Source organism: Ictidomys tridecemlineatus, chromosome 7 (assembly GCF_052094955.1).
Source record: "Ictidomys tridecemlineatus isolate mIctTri1 chromosome 7, mIctTri1.hap1, whole genome shotgun sequence".
Lineage (NCBI taxonomy): Eukaryota > Metazoa > Chordata > Mammalia > Rodentia > Sciuridae > Ictidomys > Ictidomys tridecemlineatus.
The window spans coordinates 860,299-884,524 of NC_135483.1; the positions used below are offsets into that span (position 1 = coordinate 860,299).

Below are 24,226 nucleotides of genomic sequence, written 5' to 3' on the forward strand. Positions count from 1 at the left end.
CTGGATAACAGTGAAAAGCTGGCCAGAGTGGAATGAAGAAGAGTATGAAGAAGAGTATGAAGAAGGAATTGCACAAGAGTCTCAAGGTTTGGAAGTAGTAGCAATGGGTGTTACGTTTCTCAGGATTAAAACACTCAGGGTCACTCCAGGGGAACTGAGCTGCACAGAATGACCACACAAGAGACAGAGAGACCTTTTTCTTTGGGTCCTGTGATGGCTCCTCTGACCTTAGGCATCCGTGGAAAGAAAGAGAGAGCATGCACATGGGCTGAACCTTTTTATTGGGGGGAAGCCATTCAAATGAGGCCAGGGGTCAGGTTTTGGGGGAGTTGAGTCCAGCTTCCTGATGTCTGCTGTCAGCAGGTTGACTGACATCTAGGAAGGCCACACCCAAAGGCAGAGCAAGAGAAGGGGGACACACAAAGGTAGTTTCCATGGAACATTCTATCCCAAACAGGGCAAAGGGATAGGATTACAATAGAACAGGTGAGTGTGGCTCATACCCAGGGGTATGCCCACTCAGAAGATTGGCCTTGCTATCCGAGCAGGGAAAAAGACCGAATCACAAGATCTTTCAGATTTCCATGATGGAAGGTGAGGGAACTCAATGTGGCTCCCCACAAATGGGGAGATGTGGACAATGGAGCAAAGTGGGTCAAGAGGTTAAAGGGAAAAGAGGCATTACATTTGGGATCTCCTGAAAGGTGTTCAGTATTCTACAGTGCTGAGACTAGGTAGACAATCAAGAAACATCTGTCAAGTATTTTGGTCTCAGAATAGGCCAAGTCATACTTCTGCATGGGAAGCAGCATCTGGGTCACACTGAGGAAGAGGCCACCTTGGAAGCCTGCATCAGATCCCCTGCCTCCACCTCCCCCTTGTCCCTGAGAGCAAGTTCTTCCTGCCTATACCATCACCGTAATCTTCACTGATTTCCCTGCCTCTGCTTAGACCACTTCAGGTTCATCATTACCTGCAAAATACGCCTCAGACTGTGCATATCTGCCCTCAACTCACCTACTCAACCACCTGTTCCTCCCCCATGCATCCTTTCCTCCTCCTACCTCCAGTTCCCACCAGTGTGCCTCACGCATCTCCTAGGCTTTTAGTTTGCTGCCCTTAATCCTGAGATGCCTCCCTACTGGTGGTGATGCCAAGCCAAAGTCCAGAAGTCTGTAGCCTTCTCTCTCTCTGGTCCTGATTTGGTTGGTGCTTGTGTGGCTCATCCCATGTAAAGTTTATTCATTCATTCCATGTTTAACATTGTGGTATGCCAGATCTGAGACTAGGTGCTAGGTGGGTGTTGAAATTCACAGATCACAGTCTTTATCCTGAAGGTGCTTCCAATCCACATATGCTGAACAGTAGCCCTGATGAGCCAGAGAAATGACAAAGAGGACCTGCACTGATATCATGGAGCTAAGGTCCAGAGTTGGCCCCACGGTGTTTTATTGTTTTGGTACTGGGGATTGAACTCAGGGTCACTAGACCACTGACTTAGCCACATCCCCAGCCCTATTTTGTATTTTATTTAGAGACAGGGTCTCACGGAGTTGCTTAGTGCCTCACTTTGCTGAGGCTGGCTTTGAACTCACAATCCTCCTGCCTTAGCCTCCTGAGCCACTGGGATTACAGGCATGCACTACCATGCCTGGCTTTTTTTTTTTAATGCCGGGGATTGAACCTAGAGTTGCTTAACCATTGAGCAAGATCCTCACCCCCCTCCTTTTTTTTTTTTTTTTTTTTTAATTTTGAGGCAGTCTTACTAAGTTGCCAAGGGCCTTGCTAAGTTGCTGAGGCTGGCTTTGAATTTATGATCCTCTTGCCTCAGACTCCTGAGTTACTGGGATTTCTGGTGTGCACTACAACACCAGGCTCCCAATGATAGTATTGCTCAGGAGGGTGGGAAATGTGATGGAGATGTGAACATTGTATTCCTTAGATACTGGTGTTATTTATTCTTTAAAAAAAAAAAGATTTAATTATGGCTTATGTAAATAGGTGCTCTTTAAAAAAATATTTATATTTTATGTGGTGCTCAGGATCAAACACAGTGTCTCACAGGTGCTAGGCAAGTATTCTACCATTGAGCTATGACCCCAGCCCAAAAAGTGCTTTTTTTAAAAAAATATTTATTTTTAGTTGTAGATAGACACAATACTTTATTTTTATGATGCTGGGATTGAACCCGGTGCCTCACTCATACTTGGCAAGCGCTCTACCACTGAACCACAACCCCAGCCCCAATAAGTGCTTTTTTAATTGACAAATAAACTTACCTTCTTTGGCCTTAGTACAGTTAACTGTGCCAACAGTTTCCAGTGAAACCCCACTTGGGCATACCACCTATAGTTGAACAAGTTGGACTACTTACTGCTCCCGGAGGCAAGGGCAAATGTATGCTACGTAGAGCCATGTGGAGTCATGGTTAGGGTTAGAAAGGACTTACAGGAAGTCCCACAGGACCAAGTTGGGTAACCTGGAGGAAGGTTTCAGTCATTCTGTACCTGGTGTCTCAATACCTCTTTATCTGGAAAGATAAACTGCAGTGAAGCTAAAGCTGTCAGCTGGGAGGGGGTAGCAGTCACTCAGCCTGGCCAGCTTGGGGTGCTTCTAAGACTTGTATGGCTTGGACAATGCCTATGTTTTGTCTGTGTTTAGACATGAGAGGGATCTTATTTTTGTCATGATTCATCATGGTAACAGAGGCCTTGTGTGTTATTGATATTCTGTGAAATTATTTATATTTTAAGTAGAACACCACGCCAAGGCCACTATCTGTGAGTGCCAGGCCAGCTCCTAACAGCACTAAGGGCTCTATCTGTGAGTACCAGTTCAGCTTCTAACAGCACCATGTCCTTGCAGATAGGACCAGGCCAGCTCTTTGGTGTGGAGAACTGCTTTTCTTTCCTACCTGAGAAATCATTGTGTTGACAATTGCTATGGTTCCATTCAGCTTCATGCATCAATGTGAGCGCCTTCTACCTGTTTGTCTGCCCAGCCCAGGTGCTTGGATTCCTTATTTCACTTGATTGTCTCTATTTTGCCCCTGATCCCCTTGCCCTGCATGCTCAGCTTGATCCCTTTGCAGCTGAGCTGACTCCTGATGCCTCTGAGATTATTTGCTTGTAGCTCCTCCTCTTTGCTTTCTTCACCTGTCTTCAGCTCCAGACTTCCTGTACATCCTATTTATGGGCTTGTCTTCCTGAACACCATCCCAAGTTGGGTAACCTGGAGGAGGCTATGGCTCATTCTTTACTTACAGGACAGGCCCAAGCATTCCCTCTTTGACCCTGAACTTCTTAAAGTCTTTGTTCTGGATTGCCTGGCCCCCGAGTCCTGGTGGACACCTCTAGACTCCCAGTGGTTTCTAGAAAGTCCTCTTCCCCCAGCCAAGAATTTGAAAAGTTTGAACTTTTTGAGAATACTGCCTTGCATGTTTTGCTCAGAGGATCTCCTACCCCACTGACTTTCTCTTTAGCCAAGGGATGATCTATATTTCCTCTTTAGTCTAATCTGAGGGGTCTGTATGTGAGCTAATACTGAGCAGATTTCTTCTTACCAGCATCCCTGGAGGAGTAACTGGACTTGCTTAAGGGAATGCCAGAAAGGGAGGCTGGGTAAGAGCTGCTTTACCTGCTGCATCTTTTTTTTTTTTTTAATATTTATTTATTTTTTAGTTATCGGCGGACACAACATCTTTGTTTGCATGTGGTGCTGGAGGATCGAACCCGGGCCACACGCATGCCAGGCGTGCGCGCTACCGCTTGAGCCACATCCCCAGCCCTACCTGCTGCATCTTGGCAACTGGAAAGGCAGTGTGCATCCATGCCTTGGCAGAGGGGCTATGAACAATGACAGTTCTGCACAAGGTCAGGGCTGGGACTGAGCTGAGAGCCAGAGAGCAGGTGGGCAGAAGGCAGGATCTAGGTACCAAGCTAAGGAATGTGGACTTCATCCTGAGAGTGGCCCTGGTAGAGTCTTAGGCAGGTGGACTATGTGATCCACATTTCAGAAGTATATACCTGCTGGCTTGGAGGATTGGTAGGCACGAGGAGGCCTGAACAAAGCAGTGGAAGGTTGGTAGGGAGAGCAGTGATGAAGGAGGAGGACAGCAGCTTCTGGCCTGGGGAGATAATACAGGAACAGCAGGTTTCAGGGAGGGTGCACATGGCTCTGTGTGGTGCACACAGCTGTGTGCTCTGTGAACATGGGGAGGCTTATGGTGTGTAGGTCCCTTAATGTATCTGAAGTACTGGTACTAGTTAAGCAAGTTTGCAGACAGGCTGGTGGGGAGGAGGAGAATCCCCAGAAGAGATTCTCCTGCCAACCTGGATGTAGAGTCTGAGGAGGAAGGCCACAGTGGCCAAGGGTGCCTCAGCCCCAGAGCTCAGAAGCCCAGTAGGGTTCAGACAGAGTTGGACTCCAGGCATTGAACCACCTTCTGTGGGGATCGTGAAGATCTGGACAGCTGGCTCACTTGGGATGCCAAGGCCTCAGTCTCCATGTAGCTCTCTGCCAGGTGTATCAGTCACCTGTGCTGATGGCCCCTGTGCTCATGGGGCCACTGCTACACTGTATCCTTCCCAGAAGCACTTCCCATTGTGTGACCTGATACCACACCTTGCCTCAGGGTCTCTCTTCATCAGCTGAAATCCCAGTACACTTCTTAAAAGCTTGTGTTAGTTCCTATCCTAAACCTCTGTTAAGGCCTCTTCTGTGCCCCTCATCAGCTAGGGTGCCTACAGCTCTCACATCACGGAGGAATTGGCAGTGAGAAGAGAGATGAGAAGCAGAGAGCAGAAGATCCCATTTATTGGAACTTTAATGACAGCAGGACGAGAGGAAGGCGTCCTCCTTTCCTGAAACATGCCATCTTCTCTGCTCTCAGGGCTCAGCAGAGACCCCCAACCTGTGTGTCCCTGAGAGCAATGCTCCAGGTGGAGGTGGGGAGGGAAAAGGAATATTCTATGCCAGGCTGGGGAGCTGGACAGGAGGGAAGACGTGCACCCTCACCTCTTGGCTCAATCCCTCTCCCCTGGGACCTGGTGTTGCCCCCAGACCCTGGGGTGGGCTGGAAGACGGGGCTCATGCAACAATGAGTCAACAGGAGGTGGCACAGAAACGCAGCCCTACTGCCCCTTGGGTGGGGCTGGAGGGCTAAAAGGGGCCATGCTGTGGCCACAGTGGGTCCAAACGGAAGTATCTGCAGTATACATACAGGAGGGTTGGAGAGGGGATTCCCCCTGCCCTAGGCTGTGTCTGGGACCAGAGAGAGGGAAGTACAGGTGGCCTTGTCATGTCAGGGGCAGGGTCCAGGCCAGCCATGCCACCTGAGCAGGGCACAGCAAGCTGGGGGAACAGGCTACTCCTTGGCGCGGCCAATAATGGTGAGAATGTACAGGAAGATGTTGATGATGTCTGTGTACAGGTTCAGCGCTGCAAACACGTACTCCTCTGGGCTCAGGGACAGTTGCTTGTTCCCCAGCAGCAGCTGTGTGTCCACTGCCAGGAACTGGGGATGACAACACAGTGTTGCTGAGGGACAGCCCCCCACCCACCCAGTTTCCCCTCAACCAAGGCCTCTTACCCCCTCACTCACACAGGTGAAGAGCAGAGCGCCCAGCGAGGCATACACGATCTCCAGGATGCGGTTCCGGATGAAGATGCAGAGGATGGCAAAGATAAAGAGCACCACCATGCTCACCAGGAGCACGCCCATGCATGAGGTGAAGTCATAGCGGGTCTGGGAGGACAGAGAGGAACAGGAGACTGTGGGTGCTGGGCCCTGGGAAGGCCAGTGGGCCCCAGGGCCACAACCCTGAATGGGTGAAGGTCCTCACCTGCATGGAAAAGATGACTACTGTGAAGCACACAGCTGTGGTGATGCCCACAGCCATGATGACCGCCTCGGTGTTATAGAAGCTGGCTATCATGCCCACCATGTAGGACAGGCTGATGGTCAAGACTGACTGTGGGAGAAGAAGACAACACCCCACCCTGGGTGTGCAGAGCTGCTCCCAACCACACCCCAGGTCCCTGCCCTCCACTTCTCCATAGGCTTCAGGGGCCTGGGCTCATGCTTGGGGGTTACCAGTGCCACAAGGTTCCAAGGATGCTTTCGCCGGAAGTCTCCACAACAGCTGAGGGCAATCAAGGAGATGAAGAAGATGGCGTAGGAGACATAGTAGGTCCAAACATTCTCCCGGACGAAGCCCTTCACTTCCCCAACAAAAGTGAACACAGCCACCGTGGACAGGGTCACTGACAGCTGCAGGGTCAGCACCAGGAACACCTGGGGAGGTAGCAAGTCAGAGCTGCACCCCCAGCTACCCCAGGGCTCCCTACCCACAGAGAAGGCCCCACCTTGCGGATGAAGGCCTGCCTGATGCTCTTGTCGTCCCAGTTGGCAGAAGGGAAGTCCTGGTTGTCATAGTAGGATGGGGGCCCCTCCTCCTGGTAGTTTCCAAGCTGTGGCGCTGGGGACACAGGGGCTGGGTCAGTGCCACTGCAGAGCAGCTCTGCCCTTGCCCCTGTCCCCCACCCTTCCCCATCACTCACAGTCAGGGTCCTGTGACTGGAAGGGCTGTGGTTGTCCATAGGGGTTGGGGGGGAAGGGGCTCTGTGGGTAAGGCCCTTGGGGGTAGCCTCCTTGAGGGTAGGGGCCCTGAGGGTAGCCCCCTTGGGGGTAAGGACCCTGAGGGTAGCCCCCTTGGGGGTAGGAGCTGGGGCCCTGGGGATACCCTGGTTGACCATAGGGGGCAGGCTGGAAAGGGGGCTGTGGGTAAGGGGCCCCAGGGTAAGGAGGCTGAGCATAGGGAGGCATGGGAGGCTGGGGCCCTCCAGGATATCCAGGGTTGGGGGGAGGGTAGTTGTCCCCAGACACCAAAAAACTCTTTTCATGGGACATGGCCTTCCGTTCTGCCGGCTGCCCCTAGAGGAGAGAGAGAGAACGATCAGCCCTGACTGACGGTCACTGGAACCAGGCCTGTGGCAGCCCCACCTGATGCCGAGAACCCAGGAGGAAGGAAGGGTGCATGACCCTTGCTCTGGGCTGTAGGAGTCCTGGAGCCATGGGGCCAGAGCGGGTGGGGACCGGAAGGCAATGGGCTTTCAGAAGGGTCAGTACTAGGCCCACCCTGCAGATGGGGGAGGGTACGGATGAGGAGAGGAGAGGGGGAGAAACGGCTGTCAGCCTCTGGATCTGGGACTCTGGAGGAGCCTTGTCCCGGCCGCCAGCGTCCTGGGGTCAGAGCTCAGCTGCGAGGGGGCTGGGGGTGCGGCTGAGGATGCGTGGGGTGTGCCTGGGCCCTCCCCTCCGCATCCCGCCCCTTAAGCAGCTTGAAGGGGTCAGAGCCGGCGGCTATTTCTATCCCTGGAAATCCCCACACCATCTGTGGCCCACGGGAGCCCTGACCCCCCTCCCAAGTGCGGGGCCCGACAGTCCCTCGCCCCCAGGGAAGGGAGCCGGCGTGGATTGGCTGCTGGGGTGACTGCCAGTGGGGTACGCTAGGAACAGCGGGGTGCGGGGGTGTGTGGGGGATGGAAGCGAGCAGAGGGCGTGCGGGGAAACAAAGCAGGCGTGGGGGCGACGGGGGTTGGGGGCTGCCACAGGACCGCACCGTGGGCGGGTGGGCCCTCCGGTCGGGTCAGAGCGTTTCGGGAAGGCGGGTCCTGCCCCCGCCGCAGCGCGCCGCCCCCTCCCTCCAGCTCAGGGCCACCGCAGCTCCCCGCCCCCACTGCCGCCGTCATCCCGGGCAGAGCGGGCCGCGCGCCCTGCCTGGACCGAGGGACCGACAGACCGAAAGCGGCATTACTAAGCTGCGCAGGGATGCCCGGGGCTGCTGCCGCGGGTCAGGCACCTTCTTGCGCTTGGGCTTGGGACTCACCGCTCCCGGGGCGCCTCAGGTGAGCACGGTGTCGGCTGCTCGGCCGCGCGGTGATGGCCGGTGCGTCCGCACCCGCACCCGCACCCGCTCAGCGGCCAGCTCCGCTGGGCCTGCGCCTGCGGCTGGGGAGACGCAGCAGGGCCTTGTGACGGGGCGGGGCCTTGTGACGGGCCGGGGGCGGGGCCTTCTGAGGGGCCGGGCCTGGGGATGCCCGGCGTCTGCGCGCGGCGGCCGACCGCAACAGCTCATCTGACCGCCTGCTCTTGGCCGCCCAGCAGTCAGCTCCCAGGCCTGAGGCCAGAGGCTCTCGTCCCACATTCCGCCAAGGACTGGGGTCGGGCCGTGAGAGCTGAAAACCCCCGGAGGCAGGGGCCTGTGCTAGCTCCTTGTACAGAGAGTTAAGAAATTGATTTCTACATCCTGGGTTTGATGAAGCCTCCAAGTTCTCTCCCTCGCTTCTTTGCCTTAAAACACAGTGTTCATTTTACTTTTTCATCCAAGACTATTCAAACCCACAGACCTAACCGTTTAATTGCCCCATTCAGTCTGCCAGTCATGGAGACCAAACTGCCAAGCACCATAGGAGGCCTCATGACCTGTGAAGAGGCTGAGGCTGAAATGCACAGCAGGACTGGAGGCTAGGTTAACACCTGTCTTGGCTCTCAAAGTCCTCCTTCTGAAAGTCCTGACTCTGCCAACAGGACTTCCCCTGGTGGTCTTCTGGTCCTCTGCAGCAGGCAGATTGACTTGGGGCCAGTTGACTGGGGACTTTCCTGTGCTTCTTTGCTCTTGGGTGTCTGGCCTCTCCCAGGGTGGTCAGTGGTTGGGAGAAGGCTCTCTCCTGTGCCCACTATGTGCTCACTCAATATTTAACAACTGGTTCTAGTGAGGGGAAGCCCTGATCTGTAGCTTGTGCCCGTGCCAGTACAAAATACTGTGTAAATATTCCTACTATGATCGATTTCAAGCTACCACCAGTTTAACAACACTTCACAGAAATTCCTCAAGATTTAATAATGTGGCAACCGTGTGAGCAATTCCAGTGCACCACTGCTTGTGGCAGACCTCTGCAGCTGGGATTGGCACTGTCCATAAGTAATGTGCAGTATGTTAGAAGGTGATGAATCCTATAGAAAATGTTCAGCAGGCTGGATGTGTTTTATTTAGAGACAGGGTCTCTCTGAGTTGCTTAGCACCTTGCTAGGTTGTTGAGGCTGGCTTTGAACTCATGATCCTCCTGTCTTAGTTTCCTGAGCCACTGGGATTATAGGCATGCACTGAACTTCAATTTTGTAGAACCAGAAGCTCACACAATTAGAGTGACTTTCCTTAAGGAAAATAAAATGACAAATTCGTGGTAGAGTTTAGGACTTCAGGAGCCTAGGCAAGTCAGAATGCTTTAGGGTTTTTAGCTTCATTAAATCTGCCAGTAGGGGCCAGGTAAGGGCAACTGGGGAGAAGGGATGACCACTGGGTTTGCGGGTAAGGCCATGTCACACAGAAGGAAGGACCAGTGCGGGGGTGCTGAGGTGCGAGTGGCCTACAGCTCCAGAAGAATTGAGACCAGGGAGGCTGGACCCACTGAGCATCATCAGAATGGTTGAAGGCCAGTTAGGCCCTCAAAAGAACTTTAGCATTTACTGTCATCAAGCCTGAGAACTGTGGCAGCCATTGTTACCATTTTACAGGTTCACCCTGCCCACTCTGTGGATTATCCACTATGGAGTGGGCAGGTAGCTGTGTAGCAAGAGGCCTGGGTGGAGCAGTGGAGGTGCCAGGTGTGTAGGGCTAGGCATGCAGGCTGGGTAGGGCCTTGGCCCCCTAGAGGACTTGCAGGGGTGGGGCTGGGGTGACTGGGAAGTGAGGGTAGAGATCAGAAGTGGGTACAATCTTGAGAAGGCTGGCAGAAAATTGGATCAGATATGGGGGGATTGGCAGAGGATAGGTGTTAGAGTCTGTAAACACGTCAGGATGGTGCCTGGCATTTTGCCAGGGGGAGTGGTTTGTGAGGTGGCGCCAGTGAGCCATTAAGTGTGGAAATTCCTTATTGGTTGACTGCTGTATCTAGTTTATGTTAATTAGATAAACTGTGTGGAATGTATAAATACTCCTCTGGTCCTACAATAAATGGCTCCCACTCCTGCTGTATCAATGTACACAAGTTCCTCATCACCCCCGGGTTATTTTGCTGCAGCCGGACTGCGGACTGCGGCAGATAGGAGTGTGGACTAAAGATCCAAACTGGCTGTGAGGCCTGGCATTGCCCTGGGCCCTGACAGTGCCTCCATTTCCTCTCCTGTAGTGAGGATTAGAGGCAGCAAGGCATGTCCACATAGTGCCTGCATCTTCTATGGCTAGTCACGAGAAGGAGTGGGCGATGATGATGATGATGATGATGATGTAATACATGGGAAGGACTAGACATGTGTGAAGGCTGGAGAGAGCCACAGGAAGGGGCTCCAGCAGGGAGTGAGAAGGCAGCAGGAACTGTGTTAGAGTCAAGGGCAGAGCTGCTCACTCTCAGCACTTGGAGGAGGTCTGGTTGCCTAGTGGGTATGAAGGACCACTTTGGGAAGGTTGCTGAGAGAGAGGCCTGAAGACTCTGAATGGAGAATAGTGACTCAGGCTCCTTGGTACATTTAATGGAGAGGGTGATTGGCCATTCCCAGGCCATAGGAAAAGGGAAGATGGCCAGAGGACATCCCTATCCTCTCTGCTAGCCAGGGGCTGCAATGGGCCCTGGAGGCCAGTGGGCAGGCTGGCAGGAGGGTTCTGAGGGGGTCTGCCCCACCAACACCTCCTGGTGGGCTGGGGTTGAGGCTTCAGCTGAAGAGGAAGCATTTAAAACACAGTGGCCAGTCCCCAGAGCCAGGCATGCCCCTCCCTTTCTCCTTCCCTCAGTCAGTTTCACTTTTGTTTTCACTAGGTTTCTGTTGTTCTCTGGAAGGCTCCGGAAGGCTGCAGAAGGCAGTCGCAGGAGTCCTGGTTGAAGGCTTGGGTGGCAGGAGGATTGTAAGTGTGGAATATGGGGCCACCCATGATGGGGCCGCACCGAGGGGTTATGGGGGAAGGACCCAGGGAGGGAGCAAGAGGGGTTGAACATGCCTCTTCCCTGTCTGTTCCATCCCAGGGTTTTGATGGCTGAGGTGGAGGAAGGGGCAGCGGTAGAGCTCCAGGGACTTCCCCCTGACATGCCAGAGGAACTGCTCGTGCTGTATTTTGAGAACCGCCGGCGCTCCGGTGGGGGGCCTGTGTTGAGCTGGCAGAGACTTGGCTGTGGGGGTATCCTTACCTTTCGAGAGCCTGCAGGTGAGGGAGCTGGCTAAAGGAGGCAGCCTGGGAACCCTGATACCCTAATGACACTGACGTCCCACCCCTGCTCACAGATGCCAAAAGGGTCTTGGCCCAGGCAGAGCACCGACTACATGGTGCCAGACTGAGCCTGCACCCAGCTCCACCACGCGCCCCTGCACGTCTGCTTCTCCAAGGATTACCACCTGGCACTGTGCCACTGCGCCTGGAGCAGCATGTCCAGGCCCTGCTGAGTGCCATGGGGCACCCAGCGCAGTCCTGCCATGCCCTGGCCAGTCCCAGGCCTGATCGGGCCCTGGTCCAGCTGGCCATGCCCCTTTCTGAGGCAGGTGAGAGGCCTGAATGGGGCTGAGGTGCTGGTTAGGGGAGGTACACCAAGCTGACTTGCACACTTCCCACAGAAATTCATGTCCTGGAGGAACAGGCCCGGAGTATAGACCTGGATGGGGCTATGGTGTCAGTGACCTGGGTGCCTCAGGCCCGAGCTGTGCGTGTGGTGAGGGGCACACCCCCTTTGGACATGCTGCTGCTAGAGTTGTACCTGGAGAATGAGCGCCGCAGTGGTGGGGGGCCCCTGGTGGGCCTGCGCAGCCTGCCTAGACAACTGGGCACTGTTGTCTCCTTCCAGCAGTGGCAGGGTGAGTGGGCTGGGCAGACACATGGGACCCTTCCTCTTTCACAAAAACTTGATAGGCTTTCTGTCTTCTTTCCTCCAAGTGGCTGAACGGGTGCTGCAGCAGGACCACTGGCTGCAGGGCTCAGAGCTGAAACTTGTCCCCCACTATGACATCTTGGAGCCTGAGGAGCTTGCTGAGGGCACCAAAGGAAAGGATAACCCATCCATGCTGGGATCTGAGCATGCTCTCCTGGAGACTAGAGGGCTGACAGAAACCCTGAAGTGTGCAGGGGCTGTGACTGTGGGTTTTGGGGAGGCACCAGGGCAATCAGAAGCCTTTCTGAGGACAGGTCTTCAGGCTGCGCCAGTTGGCTTGGATCCCGTGGGATGTTCAGAGCAAGAGGGACCAATGGGATCTCTGGAGCATGAAGGGCCTGTGAGCTTGGGGACTGGGGGGTCTCCAGAGCAGGCTGGGCTCATGAGTCTGGGACCTATGGGGTCTGCAGGCTCAGTGGGCCCAGTGGAGATCTCTATGGAGTTGCTGGGACAAGTGAAGCTCAAGGGCCAAAGACCCATGGGGCTTCTGGCACAGGAGAGCCTGATGGAAGTTGCCAGGGGCTCACCAGGTCAGGAGGGGCTGGTGGGTCCAGTAGAGATTGCCCTGGAATCTGCAGAGAAGGTTGGGGTGAAGCGCCCTGGGCATATGGGGCTTCAGGGTCAGGAGGGCCTGGTAGAGCTGGTGTTATCGATGGAGCCAGGAGCTATGCGCTTCCTACAGCTTTATCATGAGGACCTTCTTGCCAGCCTGGGAGATGTCGCTCTTTTCCCACTTGAAGGAATGGATGTGACTGGCTTTCGGGTGAGTGACCCATAGAAATTCCTCACTTTTGCCTCCTTTTCCCACTGGGGCTCTGGGTACCTTTCCTGTACCCTGAATCTGCATACTGTTCCTCTCTCATGGTCCTGCAGCTCTGTGGAGCCCAGGCCTCATGCCAGGTGGCCCAGGAGTTGCTGCAGAGTCTGCTGGGTAGCATGAGCTGCCATGTGCTGAGCCTGAAGCACCCAGGCAGTGCCAGGTTCCTGCTGGGTGTGGAGGGGCAGCACCTTTTGCAGGGTTTGGAGGCTCAGTTCCAGTGTGTCTTTGGGACAGAGCGTCTGGCCAGTGCCAACCTGGTCATGGACCCTGAAGAGGTAGAGATAAGTTCTTCCCTATCTCTCTCCTGTCTTACTCTCCAGCTCCAGGTACCCCCTCTACCCTTGCCCAAAGGCTAGTGACCCTGATATCCTTTCCCCACAGGTGGATTCCACTGAGATCCTTCAGGTCCTCCCTGGCCACAGCCATACCTGGTGGTCCACAGATAGTACAGGCAGTGACCAGGAGAACATGAGCCTGGGTAGGGCTCCCTGGTAGGGACCCCCAGCATGTCCTGTGGTCCTTTTTTGACCCTGCTCTCTGCCTTGCTCTGAACTCTTACCTCTCTAGTGACCCTTCCCAGGCCCACCCTCTACCTTCAAACTCACTCCATCTTTCATCCATTCCATCTCATCCTGTTTTTCAATACCACCCTGGCTGGACCTGACTCATGACCCAGTGTTCTCTCCCTACCCTCAGAGGAAGTCCGAGAGCTGCTGGCGACCATGGAAGGCTTCGATAGGGAGAACTGGTTGTCCCTGGAGCTGGGAGAGGAGGGACCTGAGGACCAGCCAGAAGAGGCAGCAACTTCAGGGAAGGAGGATGAAGAACCCACACCTGGGGTTGGGGAGAAGCCTGAGAGCCTCAGCACTGAGGCAGCTGGGCAGCTAGAGGAGGAAGCTGCACTGCAACTGGCCCTCCATCGGTCACTGGAGCCTCAAGACAAGGTTGCTGAGCAGGAAGAAGCTGCTGCACTAAGACAAGCCCTGGCCCTCTCCCTTTTGGAGCAACCCCCGTTGGAAGCAGAAGAGTCCCTGAATGGAGGAACTGGTAGTGGGGCCCAGTTGGTGGTGCATGCACCCTTTGAGCAGGATATGGATGAGTTGGAACAAGCATTAGCAGCTGCCTTGGAGGTACACCTGAATAAGGAGACTGTGAGACACCCAGGCCGTGTGCTGCCCACAGAGCTGTGTGCTCGCCTGGGGCAGTGCCACGGTGTGAATGTTGCCCTGCGTGGTGATGGCACTGTCTTTTGTGGCTTTGGAGCCCAACCTGCCCGTGCGGCACGCCACTTGGCTGTGCTACTTGCTGGCCCCTGGGATCAGAGTTTGGCCTTTCCCTTGGTGGCTTCAGACACTACTTGTGAGTCTGTGTTTGGGGCTAGGAGAGGGCAGTGGCTGACTATGGGGCTAGTGTGTAAGCATGGCCCTGATGTCCTTTCTTTCTACATGTCAGTGCCAGAACAGAGGCTGAAGAGGCCACTGGGAAAGCTGGAGGGCCTGGAAGAGAGCACCAAGGAATTCCAAAATGTGGTGAAGGCTTTCTATGACACCCTGGATACTGCCCACAGCAGAATCCGCATCATACGGGTGAGTCTGTGCTCTGTCCCACAGGTCTCTGCTGTCCAGGACCTGCTCAGCAGGCAGGCTAGAGACTGAGGTGGGGACAGGAGAGCACTGGGGCCTGAGGGAGGCTCTCTTCGAGGAACTAGGTGAGATGCTCTGTACACCTCAGTTTCCCTGCCTGGACTGTGGAATGGTGATGCTCTCTTGACCACTGTGAGAGCTACTTATTCCCATAAATGAGTAACTTGTCCTGTTCTAGGGGCTCTTCTGTCTCCAACTGGGGCCAGGGCTCCCTGCAGTGTGGTGACCTCTTCCTGGTTTGTTTGTTTGTTTACTGTGAGGCTAGGGATCAAAGTCAGGGCCTCCAGCATACTAGACAAGGGCTCTACCACTGACCTACATCCTCAGCCCCTTTTCTTGTCTTCTAACTTACTAAATTTGGCAACCCTGAAAATGGACTTTTTTCAAAAAAGGCTGGGAAAAATTGGTGGGGAGTTAGAGTGAAGCCCCAGGAGCCACTACCTGTCCAGGAAGGTGAAGAAGAACCAAGAAGGAGGGACTAGAGAGACCAGAGAGGTTTACAGAAGACATAGGTTGGGGCAGGGGTGCACAAGATGAATAGGAACCACAATATCTTCCCTGCCCAAAGGAAGGACTAAGGAGGGAGGGTTGGTCAGGATGGTCTATCAGGGAGTTAGTGTGGGGAGGGGCAAAGAGTAAATGGGGGATGAGGGCAGGAACAACTCTGGAAATAGGCTGGGTAGGACGGAGAAGGATAGAGGTAGAAGTAGATAGAAGAAGTCCAGGGTTGAAGAAGTTTCTGATCCAGAAAACAGTGTGCTCATAACTGAGGGATGAATCCAAGAGAGGGCTGGTCATAGACAGATGAGAAGGACAGAGGAGAGCTTGAGTCACTGTGCTGGTAAGCCTGAGCAGAGTGTTCTCCCCTCTTGATGCTCAGTTATGGGTAGAGCCAGCAGCAGCAGCCTCCACCTAGAGCTGGTCATAAATGCAGAACCTCTGGTCTTCCCCAAGGTTGGGGAAGTCACCTACAACCTGACCTACTTACCCACTTCCATCACCATGACCACCACCACCACCGCCACCCCACTGGTGACAGTTACCACCATCACTGTCACCACCAACAGCATTCCCCTAGTACAATCACCACAATCACCACTATCCCATCACCACCACCATCCTACCACTATATTTATAAAAAATAGAACCATGGTAAGTAAAGTAAATGAAATCCTATTATTAAAATTTCTGCATGAAAGAAAGTGTTCTAAGATTTAAGGCCTAATGGCTTATCTTGTAATTTTTTACTTCATTTTTTTTCTTGGTTGTGCTTGGCTGCTAGGGTACTTTGTGCCTCCTAAATAACCTCTTTTTGGAGGAAGGGGTACCAGGGATTGAACTCAGGGCACTCGACTCCTGTGCCACATCCCCAGCCCTATTTTGTATTTTATTTAGAGACAGGGTCTCACTGAGTTGCTTAGAGCCTCGCTTTTGCTGAGGCTGGCTTTAAACTTGTGATCCTCCTGCCTCAGCCTTCAGAGCTGCTGGGATTACAGGTGTGCACCTCCGAGTCTGGCTTGATACCCTCTTGTGTGAATTCTGTTCTTGAGTAAGGAATATCTCTGAGTAGATAGTGAACATTTTGACTTTTAAGTTTAAAATAACTTTTATAATTAGAGGTATTTTACAATTCTAATTTGAGTTGATATAAACTTTCTATGTTGTTAAATGTTCTAACATGTCTTTATTTCTACATTCTTCAATAATAATTTTGCTGGGATACAGTGTTCAGGTTCAAAATATATTTGCCTTCAGACTTTTGAAGACTTTGCTCTTTTTTTATTTTAAGATTCTTTTACCCTACAAACTTAAAGACATAAATATCTCCATGGTTTCTTGGTATCCAGCATTGGTGAGATACTCAATGTGAAATTTCTTCCCATTTGTACATTAACCTTGATAGTAGTGGGTGTGTGTGTATGGGGGGGGTGTGGGTGTATACATTTGATAAGTTTTCTTCACTTCAAGGGTAAGATTTTCCTGTCAGGTGCCAGGAATATGTCCTTCACATTGTCCTTCCTGGCATTTCATGGGTCCTCCCATCTGGAGACGTTACCTTTCTGCTCATCTTCCATTGTGTCCCCAGGAGCCCCCCACTCTTGCTTGTTGTCTTTTCCTGGAGCTCCTGAGAGACAGAACTTAGACCTCTTCCACTTGCCTCGCTCCCTGTGTGTTGTTTCCTTCTTTTCCTTTCGCTCTGCTCTCTGCATCAATTACTTATTTCCATGTAGATCCTCTAGCTGGATCTTTAGCTCTAACCATTCCATTATCTGGCCCACCCACAGAAGTTAGCTCAGTATTCTTGTTCTTGGCCTCCTTCTTCATGCTAGGGGATCCAACCCAGGGCCTCCCACATGCTAGGCCAGTGCTGTTCTACTGAGCTCCATCTTCAGCCCAGCAATCTCATTCTTAATGTAAGAACTATTTCTTATTTTTAGACTTTTTTTCATAGCATCTAGTCTTGTTTTATGAATGTAGTATTGTTTTGATTGCCTCTGAAGCAACTAATTATAGAGTTTCTTTAAAAGCTGTATTTGGGTCCTTGAGTTTGTTACTTTAGGGCTTGGTCACTTCAGGCCTTCTCTCCTGCCTGGGTCTTCTAGAACTGAGAGGGCTGTGGCATCTGAACGTTAGGAGTAGTATTGCTGAGGGCAGTGTAGGCACCTGGCTAGGCTTTATGCTCCAGAGGTCTGACTGTGCGTCCTGTGTTCTGGTGATCCTGTGGAGTTTGTCCACCTGCAGACCTCTCTGCAGGAGTTAGACCTCCCTGGAGATGTCAGGCCTTCCTAGAAGTCCTGGGATGCCTCTTGCTCCCTAATGGAGGTAGTTTATGTCTGTGGCTGGACAGAGAATAAGGGGGCTGCAAGGTCTCCCCCTAAATTTTCCACCAAGGGGCTCCTGATTGCTGACCTCAGCTTTTCCTGGGCCAACCCACAGGCATAGGAAATAACTGCAAGAAATAACTGCAAATAGCCTGGCTCTGACCATTTCTCACCTGATAGGTGGAGCGTGTGTCGCACCCGCTGCTGCAACAGCAGTACCAGCTGCACCTGGAGCGCCTTGAGGAACGCTGCGTGCAGCGCCCCGTGGAGCGGGTCCTGTACCATGGCACATCGGCCTCCGCAGTGCCCGACATTTGCGCGTTCGGTTTTAACCGCAGCTTCTGCGGCCGCAACGGTTAGGCCCAGGCTGGGCAGGGCTGGGGCTCCATCAACCCCCATCACTCTGACCTCTGCCGCTTCCGCCTTGCAGGTACGCTCTACGGGCAGGGTGTGTACTTCGCCAAGCGTGCCTCCCTATCCGTGCAGGACCGCTACTCGCCTCCCAATGCTGACGGCCACAAGGCGGTGTTTGTGGCACGGGTGCTGACGGGAGACTATGCGCAGGGCCGCCGCGATCTGCGGGCACCCCCTCTGCGGCCCTCTGGCCATGTGCTCCTGCGCTACGACAGTGCTGTGGATTGCCTCCATCAGCCCAGCATCTTTGTCATCTTCCACGACACTCAGGCGCTGCCCACTCATCTCATCACCTGCGAGCACATACCCCGGGCTTCCCTTGGACTCTCGAGTCCCTCTCTGGCCACCTGACCCAAGGGGCTAGCCTGTGGCCTGCTGCTCTACAGGTTCCCCGCTCTACAAACCCCCTTTCCTCCCTGGGGACGTTCCTGCTTCTTGTTGGGGAGCAGGAATCCAGGTCGACCCGGAGGGCTGGGTCGGCCCAACCACCAGGGGTCAGCAAAGCCCAGCAGGAGGGTGCGCCGGCCTGACACGCCCGTCTTGGCTGGACTCCGTCTGAGCGCTTCTGTGTCTCTGAATAAACGTGAAACCAGGCAGAACCTCCTGGCGTTCGGAATCAGACCTCGGAGAGTGGGGGTCTCCGCGTAGCCAGGGGTGGGGTCGAACGCTCCTGGGGGCAGCTGTTGGGAAACCCACTGAAGCTGCAGGGCGGAGCCCTGAGCACTCAAACCCCACGCCGCCCTTGAGTCGCTCACGCTCGCCCAGCAGCGTCTCCTAGCCGACCTGCACACCCTGCACGCACAGTGAGCACGTTGCCGGCGCATCCGCAGGCTCGGGTTCCTCGGCCTCGGTGACCCGCCCCGGCCTCGCGCGCGCGGATCCCGGTCACGCTGGCCTCGCTTGCCAGCTCTTGACGGTGCCCGCGCAGCTCTGTTCTCATTCGGGGGCCAGGGCGGGGCTCCAGACTCGCCCCGCCCGCGCTGCCTCCACGGCTCTGTCGGCCCCAGCAGTCTGGCTGCGGCGGCCGAGCTGAGCCCAGCGGAGCCACTAGGCACGTAGGACCGGGCGGGGATGGAGAGGCGCGCAGCGTGCGGGAGTTGAGGATTTGGGGCGGGTGGGGTCTCGGCCGAATGTCTCCCGGAACTAGGGGCTGTGTTGCAACTCAACCTGCGCTTTCGCGGAAGACACCACCTCCCAGCGCGCGGGAGTTTGCGGAACTGGACCGGCGGTGCGGGGACCGTGGGTAGGAAAGGCTGCTGCGAAGGCTTGGCTGCCGCGGACCTCTGGGCTGGGGGCTGGCGCGGGAGGCGGGGGCACCCCGCCCCCGGCTCGGTGCCCACAGTCTTCTCCCCGCCCTTAGCTTAAGGGCGGAGGCACAGAGCCCACATTGTGCCCCCACCCCACCCCTCCCCTGCCGAGACAGAGCCCCATTCACCTCTCACACGTCAGTCTTGTGGATGGGAGCTGGGGCGTGTGCACGCGTGGTATGCGTGCACTCCCGCTGCGCCTACAGTGAGCAGGGTGGGCTGCAGGAGCGGCGCCCCGCTACTCCAACATCCACCCCCACCCCCCAATCTTGCCGCAGTGGAGCTTCGGCGGCCCACGCCGCTGCGGCTTCAGTTATTTATAGGCCTTCGCTGCGGAGATCCGAGATCTAGGTGGGACTGTGCAGGGCTGGAGGTGGGGTGGGATGGCGTGATGGGGAGTCCTAAAGACAGCTTGGAGGTAGTGTGCCAGCATCCAGTGGTAGGTCTGGAAGTCCTCCCCTGAAGCCAGGACAAGTAGGAGCCTGGGGCCAATGTTTGTTGATGGCTAACGGGGGATTGGGGGAGGGAAACGAGTTGGGATGCAGCTGGTGGAGATCATTGTCCAGTGACAGGGTGGGGAGTCTGCTGTCAGTGCCTGAGTGAAGGTAGTCACTCCCTCCCCTCATGTTTAACAGGGTAGAAGGGGGAATCAATGTCCTGTGATGGGGGTGGGGTAGAAGGTTCAGTGATTGGGTGTCTAGGAGAAGGAAGTGAACCGGGTAGTCCTGGTAGTGCACTGGAGGAGTTGAGATCAATGTGTGTGGGGGTCACTGTTTGGGTATCTGAGAAGTGGGCTGGAGGGGGTGAGGCTAGATGTGAATGAGACGTCAAGGACTGGTAGAGAAGAAGGGGTTGGTATGTAGGTAAGGCAGGGTCATAGGAAGGGTGTGGTGTCTTTGTTGATGGGTGGCTGGGGTCAACGTTTAGTTTAAGGAGGTGATGGGTCAGTGTGCAGTATCTGCCTCTCTTCTGCAGGCAGAAGTGTGACTGCTCCCCTGTTCTTTCTCCAGGAGGCCATGTCTGGAGAGGATTCTGAAGTTCGAGCAGTGTCTGAAGGTGGCTCCAATGGAGGCAGTGGTTCACCTAGCCCTGGGGACACACTACCCTGGAACCTTGGTAAAACACAGAGGAGCAGGAGGAGCGGAGGTGGCTCTGGGGGCAACGGCAGTGTCTTGGACCCTGCAGAGCGGGCTGTCATCCGCATTGCAGGTAATGTAGAAGTACCTGGTCTGCCCAGCTCGTTAACACAGGCCTGTTGATTGAGCACCTGCTGTGTGCTGTGTGCAGGTGTTGGGATTGACTGGAAGAAAGGCCAAAGGAGAACTGTTGTTAGGGAGAGCTTCTCTTGTTCCAGATGAGTGCAGATAGTACAGTGCCACCTGCTGGCCCCCCAGGTAGCTGCACAAGCCAAAGGCAGGACTTCTTGCTACATACAGCCCTACCATCTCTGGCTTCATAACAAGGGTTCAGATGTGATGGTGATAATTCCTTGGGGTCCTGGAGCTAAATTGCTCACCATGCCCCCCAGTTTTGGCTGCCACCCAGGAGCGCATGGAAGTAGAACAAGAGGAGATACCTGGTCAGCCAGAGTCCAGCTTTGCCTACCAGTCTGAGGAGGAAGATGAGAAAAATCCAGCAAGAAGTCCAGGGGAGGTTGGCAGGCAGTCTATCCCTTTGGGAAGTAAGTGACCTAGGGCTGGAGGCCATTGGGCAGAATATATCAAGCAAGGGAGTACGGGATGGTATTCCATCCACTAGGACCCTCAGGGGCTTATGCAGCATGTGAAAGGCATGGTAGGTCCAGGAGGCCAGGAAGGTAGACCAAGGTGTGAGGGAGAGGACTGGAAAGCCAGCTTCCCAGTGGGGAGGTGATGCTGCAGGCACGGAGGAAGTTTGCTGTTGGAAGTGAAGCAACAGCTTGTGGAAATAGGAGCAGAGAAGAGTATATGGTCATGCTCTTGCTACCCTGCTCCCTGGCCCCGGGGTCATGTGCTTGTGCAGGAGCCTATGATCTTTCTCATATCATGTAGGATTTTTTGTTGTGTGTGTGTGTGGGGGGGTGCTGGGGGATTGAACCCAGGGCCTTGTGCATGTGAGCTATATCCCCAGCCCTCATGTAGAATTTTAATTGAGGTCATTTTTTTCCCACTTGAAAGAGAATCATGAATGTCCTCCCCATGGACCTTTAATGATGCAGAGGGGTGGGGGCTGCATCTCAGCAGCCACTTATGGTGGGCTTTGGCATTCATCTGCTAGCTATGCTCTAGCCAGCACCCCTGGCAGGATCTGTGTGTTTTCCTCTGATTATTTTCTCAGGATTGATTCCTAGAAGAGGGACTTCTGCTCACAGGGCTCACAGGATTTAACGTTAGGAGAAACACTGCCAGGAGTGGTCCAGAAAGCCATCTGTCAATGTTGGGAGACAGAGGGCCTTGCCAGTCTGATGGGTGGAAAGGAATTGTGCTATTATTTATTACCAAGCTTTCTTTTTTACTTCTGTAAATCGTTTACTCTTATCATCTTATGTACAGATTCTTTTACTTGAGTTTAAAGGACTCTTTGCCTACCAGAGATATCAACTCTATCTCCTATATTGCAATGGAAGAACTCTAAGTAAAGGCAAAGGGAGGGAAGGGGAGCGCGCGGGCGGCCCAGTGAGGTCGCACTGGCTGGGCAAGGGAGCTGGAGGACGCTGACCTGGGACCCAGGAGAGTCAGAGCTTCGGGAGGACCGCATCCCGGTCTGGAGCGGGAAGGGGCGTGCGCCCGCAGGACCCGCGTGGGACCGAAACTCGGAGCCCGCCGAGCAGCGCCCAGGGACAGGCGTAGCTCCCCGGGCAGTCCCGCGGCCCCGCCCCGCCCGTGGGGCATCCTGGGTGCGGGGCGGGGCGGGGGCGGCCTCTTTAAGCGGTGCGCGCGGGGCCGCAGGGGCAGTGCGGCGGCCCGGGCTGGAGGCTGTCCCTGCGCTCAGCGCCCCACCGCCTCTGGCGCCAGCCGGCATGGCTGCCCTGCTGACGTCCGGCCCGCCACCCGACGAGCAGGACTTCGTCCAGGCTTACGAGGAGGTGCGGGAGAAGTACAAAGGTACGGCTCCAGGGGCCTCCGCCCACCCTCTGAGTGCGCCGCTCGATCAGCGGTGCCTGGGGTGGCCAGCCCAGCAGCCGGTCACTGACCACCTTGTCTGCCACCGCCATCCGGACTGTGACCCAGGACGAACCCTGCCACCATCTGGTCTCACCAGTGTGGCTCAACCCGTGTCCCTGGGCGCCCAGGGAAGAGGTGGGCAGCGCTGCACTGAGCCCCCGCGGCCATGCCCTTAATAGGGCATCGAGCGTACGGGTGGGTGGGGTGGGCCCAGCGCCGGTTGTGGCCCACAGGCTTTTTCAAGGTACGGCCGTCTGGGCCAGTGTCCATAGTCTGTGGCCAGCAACACGTGGGTCAAAGCTAAGCCATCCCCTGCCCCTCTGGAGCGCCTTTCCCTTGGGTGAGGTGACTGCTGCTGCTGCCTGGCAGTGGGTTGCATAGCTGCCGCCTCTCCTCACTTCCCCAAACTGGCCAGGCCCTGGTTTGCACCTGTCCCTTGGGGGCAGCCCCTCCTTCCTCTTCAGAGGAACATCAGAGTAGCCACCAGCTCTGTGGCCACAGACCCCCTTGCCCTGCCTCATGCCCTCCTGGAGCTTCTGGACCTGCCCAGGCCCTCACTGCTGTCAACCAGTCAAAGCCCAGCTGCCTGGCTCTGGATTGGATCACCTAGTTCTGAGCAGAAGTGGACCCAGCCCTGGCTTGTAGCCACAGAGGCTGGGGAGTGTTGAGATGGGGTCCCCGGGCAGAACTGAGCAGAGCTGGTTTCAGCTCCACACTGGTAATTTTGCTGGCTCTGCCTGTAAGGGCAGCTCAGGGAAAGAGGTCCTGCTGGGCTTTGCCTGGAGTCCTGTGGTGCCACTCTCCACTTCAGGCCTCACACAGGGTAGGTTTCAGAATACTCTGAGCCCTGTGGGTGTGCTCTGTGGGCCTCTGCCAGTACTACAACTAACCCTTTAGCCTGTGTGGCCAGTTAACCTGGGCTCAGTTGTGACATTTCTGGTTTAGTGGATTCCTGACCATTGCACCCCTGTGGAGGCCTTGGGTGGGGGGCTGGCCTGATGCTCATTCCTGCATGGCTGACCTTATCTTGAAGGGTCTCCCTCAACAGATGCAAGGCAGAGAATGGCAGCCTGCTTGGGCCATAGTCCTCTGGGTAAATTCTGTTTATCAGGGGCTACCTATAGATTAGTGCTTTCCTCCAGAATCCTTGGTCTGGTCAGTTTGCTGAGCTGCTGCATTGCCAGAGTCTATCCTTGAGCTGGGGAGGGTCGAGGTGGGCTCTTCTTCTTCTTCTTCTTCTTCTTCTTTTTTAGTTTTTATATGTATTTTTAGTTGTTGATGAACCTGTATTTTATTCACTTATTTATATGCAGTGCTGAGAATCAAACCCAGTTCCTCACACATGCTAGGCCAGCGCTCTACCCCTAAGCCACAACCCCAGTCCTGTTCTAGACATCTTGCTGAAGCTCCCCTGGCCTTCCTGAGGAGCTGTGTTTCCCCTGGAGTGAGAGTGTTCTGTTAGTCTAGGAGTGTCCTGACAGATCCCTGGAGGTTCCTGGGATTGTGTCTTAGTCCCTTCATCCAGCCTAGCTACCTCAGTAGACAAGCTGATGTTGGACACACTGGGGTGCTTGGCTTGTGTCTGCCTTCTAGTCTGGAGGCCGATGAGAGGGCTGTTGGGGCTCTTGCCCGGCTTGGGCTGGTGAACCGAGGGTGCCTGCCTGCGGTGGACTTGTCATGTGATAATGCAGCTCCCTGCGCATGTGTGGCACCAGCCTGAGAGTAGCTGAGAGTTGCTAGGCAGGAGAGCAGGTGCTAGGGGCTCCTTGAGCTGAGGGTCAAGAGAACTTCTGGGACATGCCAGGCACGGAGTCCCTTCAGCTCTGGCTCCAGGGAGGGGATGAGTGAGAAGCTGGGAGCCGTAGCCCAAGGCCAAGAAATAGCTGTGTGCCCCATTCCTCTCCCAGACCTGACCTCTGGGGGCCGCATGGGCTGCTGGAGGGCTGAAGCCCCTACCACATGCTGTTCCTGGGGTGGAGTGGTCTGGGGAGACTGTTCCCAGTGAGTAGAGGGTATTTGCCTGATGTCAGCCAGTGAGCAGCAGCAGGCAGTGGAAGCAGGAGTACCCCTCTCCTGGGCCCGGCACCACTCCAGCTTGCCCTGAGGAGGGGGAGGGAGATCACTCACCTGCTCTGAGGGACCCCGATCCAGCCCATGCCTGCGC

General features: G+C 55.0%; 3 protein-coding genes and 1 long non-coding RNA gene across 15 annotated transcripts in view; 3 read left to right on the forward strand and 1 right to left on the reverse strand.

The window, feature by feature from the left end:
• Positions 1 to 4,960, forward strand: part of LOC106144746 (uncharacterized) — a 22,384-nt gene extending 17,424 nt beyond the window's left edge. The window contains exon 6 of the long non-coding RNA XR_013423690.1: positions 3,681 to 4,960. This is a non-coding gene — a long non-coding RNA (uncharacterized LOC106144746). The remainder of the gene's footprint in view (positions 1 to 3,680) is intronic.
• Positions 4,787 to 8,048, reverse strand: Grina (glutamate ionotropic receptor NMDA type subunit associated protein 1). The gene is made up of 7 exons (XM_021723572.3): positions 7,890 to 8,048; positions 6,562 to 6,934; positions 6,367 to 6,479; positions 6,095 to 6,295; positions 5,844 to 5,972; positions 5,603 to 5,746; positions 4,787 to 5,515 (listed from the first exon to the last, which is right to left on the reverse strand). Exons 2-7 carry the CDS (start codon positions 6,908 to 6,910, stop codon positions 5,366 to 5,368), a joined length of 1,086 nt encoding a protein of 361 aa, XP_021579247.1. The 5' UTR covers positions 6,911 to 6,934; positions 7,890 to 8,048; the 3' UTR covers positions 4,787 to 5,365.
• Parp10 (poly(ADP-ribose) polymerase family member 10) lies at positions 7,323 to 18,211 on the forward strand. 4 transcript variants are annotated; one of them, XM_078016510.1, is made up of 12 exons: positions 7,324 to 7,504; positions 10,816 to 10,901; positions 11,020 to 11,198; positions 11,276 to 11,530; positions 11,603 to 11,839; positions 11,919 to 12,676; positions 12,787 to 13,008; positions 13,115 to 13,211; positions 13,430 to 14,092; positions 14,186 to 14,319; positions 17,379 to 17,553; positions 17,629 to 18,211. In XM_078016510.1, the coding sequence occupies exons 3-12, from the start codon at positions 11,027 to 11,029 to the stop codon at positions 17,961 to 17,963; spliced, it is 3,048 nt and encodes a 1,015-aa protein (XP_077872636.1). In that variant the 5' UTR covers positions 7,324 to 7,504; positions 10,816 to 10,901; positions 11,020 to 11,026; the 3' UTR covers positions 17,964 to 18,211. The 4 variants fall into 4 exon arrangements, with proteins under 4 accessions (XP_077872637.1, XP_077872636.1, XP_077872638.1 ...); XM_078016511.1 differs by lacking the exon at positions 12,787 to 13,008 and having other exon boundaries at positions 7,323 to 7,504; XM_078016512.1 differs by lacking the exon at positions 11,603 to 11,839 and having other exon boundaries at positions 7,328 to 7,504.
• Positions 18,212 to 18,523: 312 nt separating this feature from the next.
• The window catches only part of Plec (plectin), a 57,569-nt gene continuing 51,866 nt past the window's right edge, over positions 18,524 to 24,226 (forward strand). For 3 of the 9 annotated variants that reach the window (XM_078016494.1, XM_078016495.1, XM_078016498.1), the window contains exon 1: positions 19,930 to 20,128. In XM_078016494.1, coding sequence (XP_077872620.1) covers positions 19,936 to 20,128 — 193 coding nt within the window. In that variant the 5' untranslated portion in view covers positions 19,930 to 19,935. Of the gene's footprint in view, positions 18,664 to 18,715; positions 18,856 to 19,251; positions 19,271 to 19,929; positions 20,129 to 21,838; positions 22,003 to 24,226 lie in introns of those variants that run through there. The other 6 variants (XM_021723506.3, XM_021723516.3, XM_005316068.4 and 3 more) reach the window with 4 other exon arrangements.

Coding starts and splice junctions, on each gene's coding strand:
- Grina (XM_021723572.3), bottom strand. CDS start 6,910: ATGTCCCATGAAAAGAGTTTTTTGGTGTCTGGGGACAACTACCCTCCC. Junction 5,747..5,843: donor TAGTCATCTTTTCCATGCAG/GTGAGGACCTTC, acceptor CTGTCCTCCCAG/ACCCGCTATGACTTCACCTC. Junction 5,516..5,602: donor GCGCTCTGCTCTTCACCTGT/GTGAGTGAGGGG, acceptor TGTCATCCCCAG/TTCCTGGCAGTGGACACACA.
- Parp10 (XM_078016510.1), top strand. CDS start 11,027: ATGGCTGAGGTGGAGGAAGGGGCAGCGGTAGAGCTCCAGGGACTTCCC. Junction 11,531..11,602: donor CATGCCCCTTTCTGAGGCAG/GTGAGAGGCCTG, acceptor CACTTCCCACAG/AAATTCATGTCCTGGAGGAA. Junction 17,554..17,628: donor CAGCTTCTGCGGCCGCAACG/GTTAGGCCCAGG, acceptor TCCGCCTTGCAG/GTACGCTCTACGGGCAGGGT.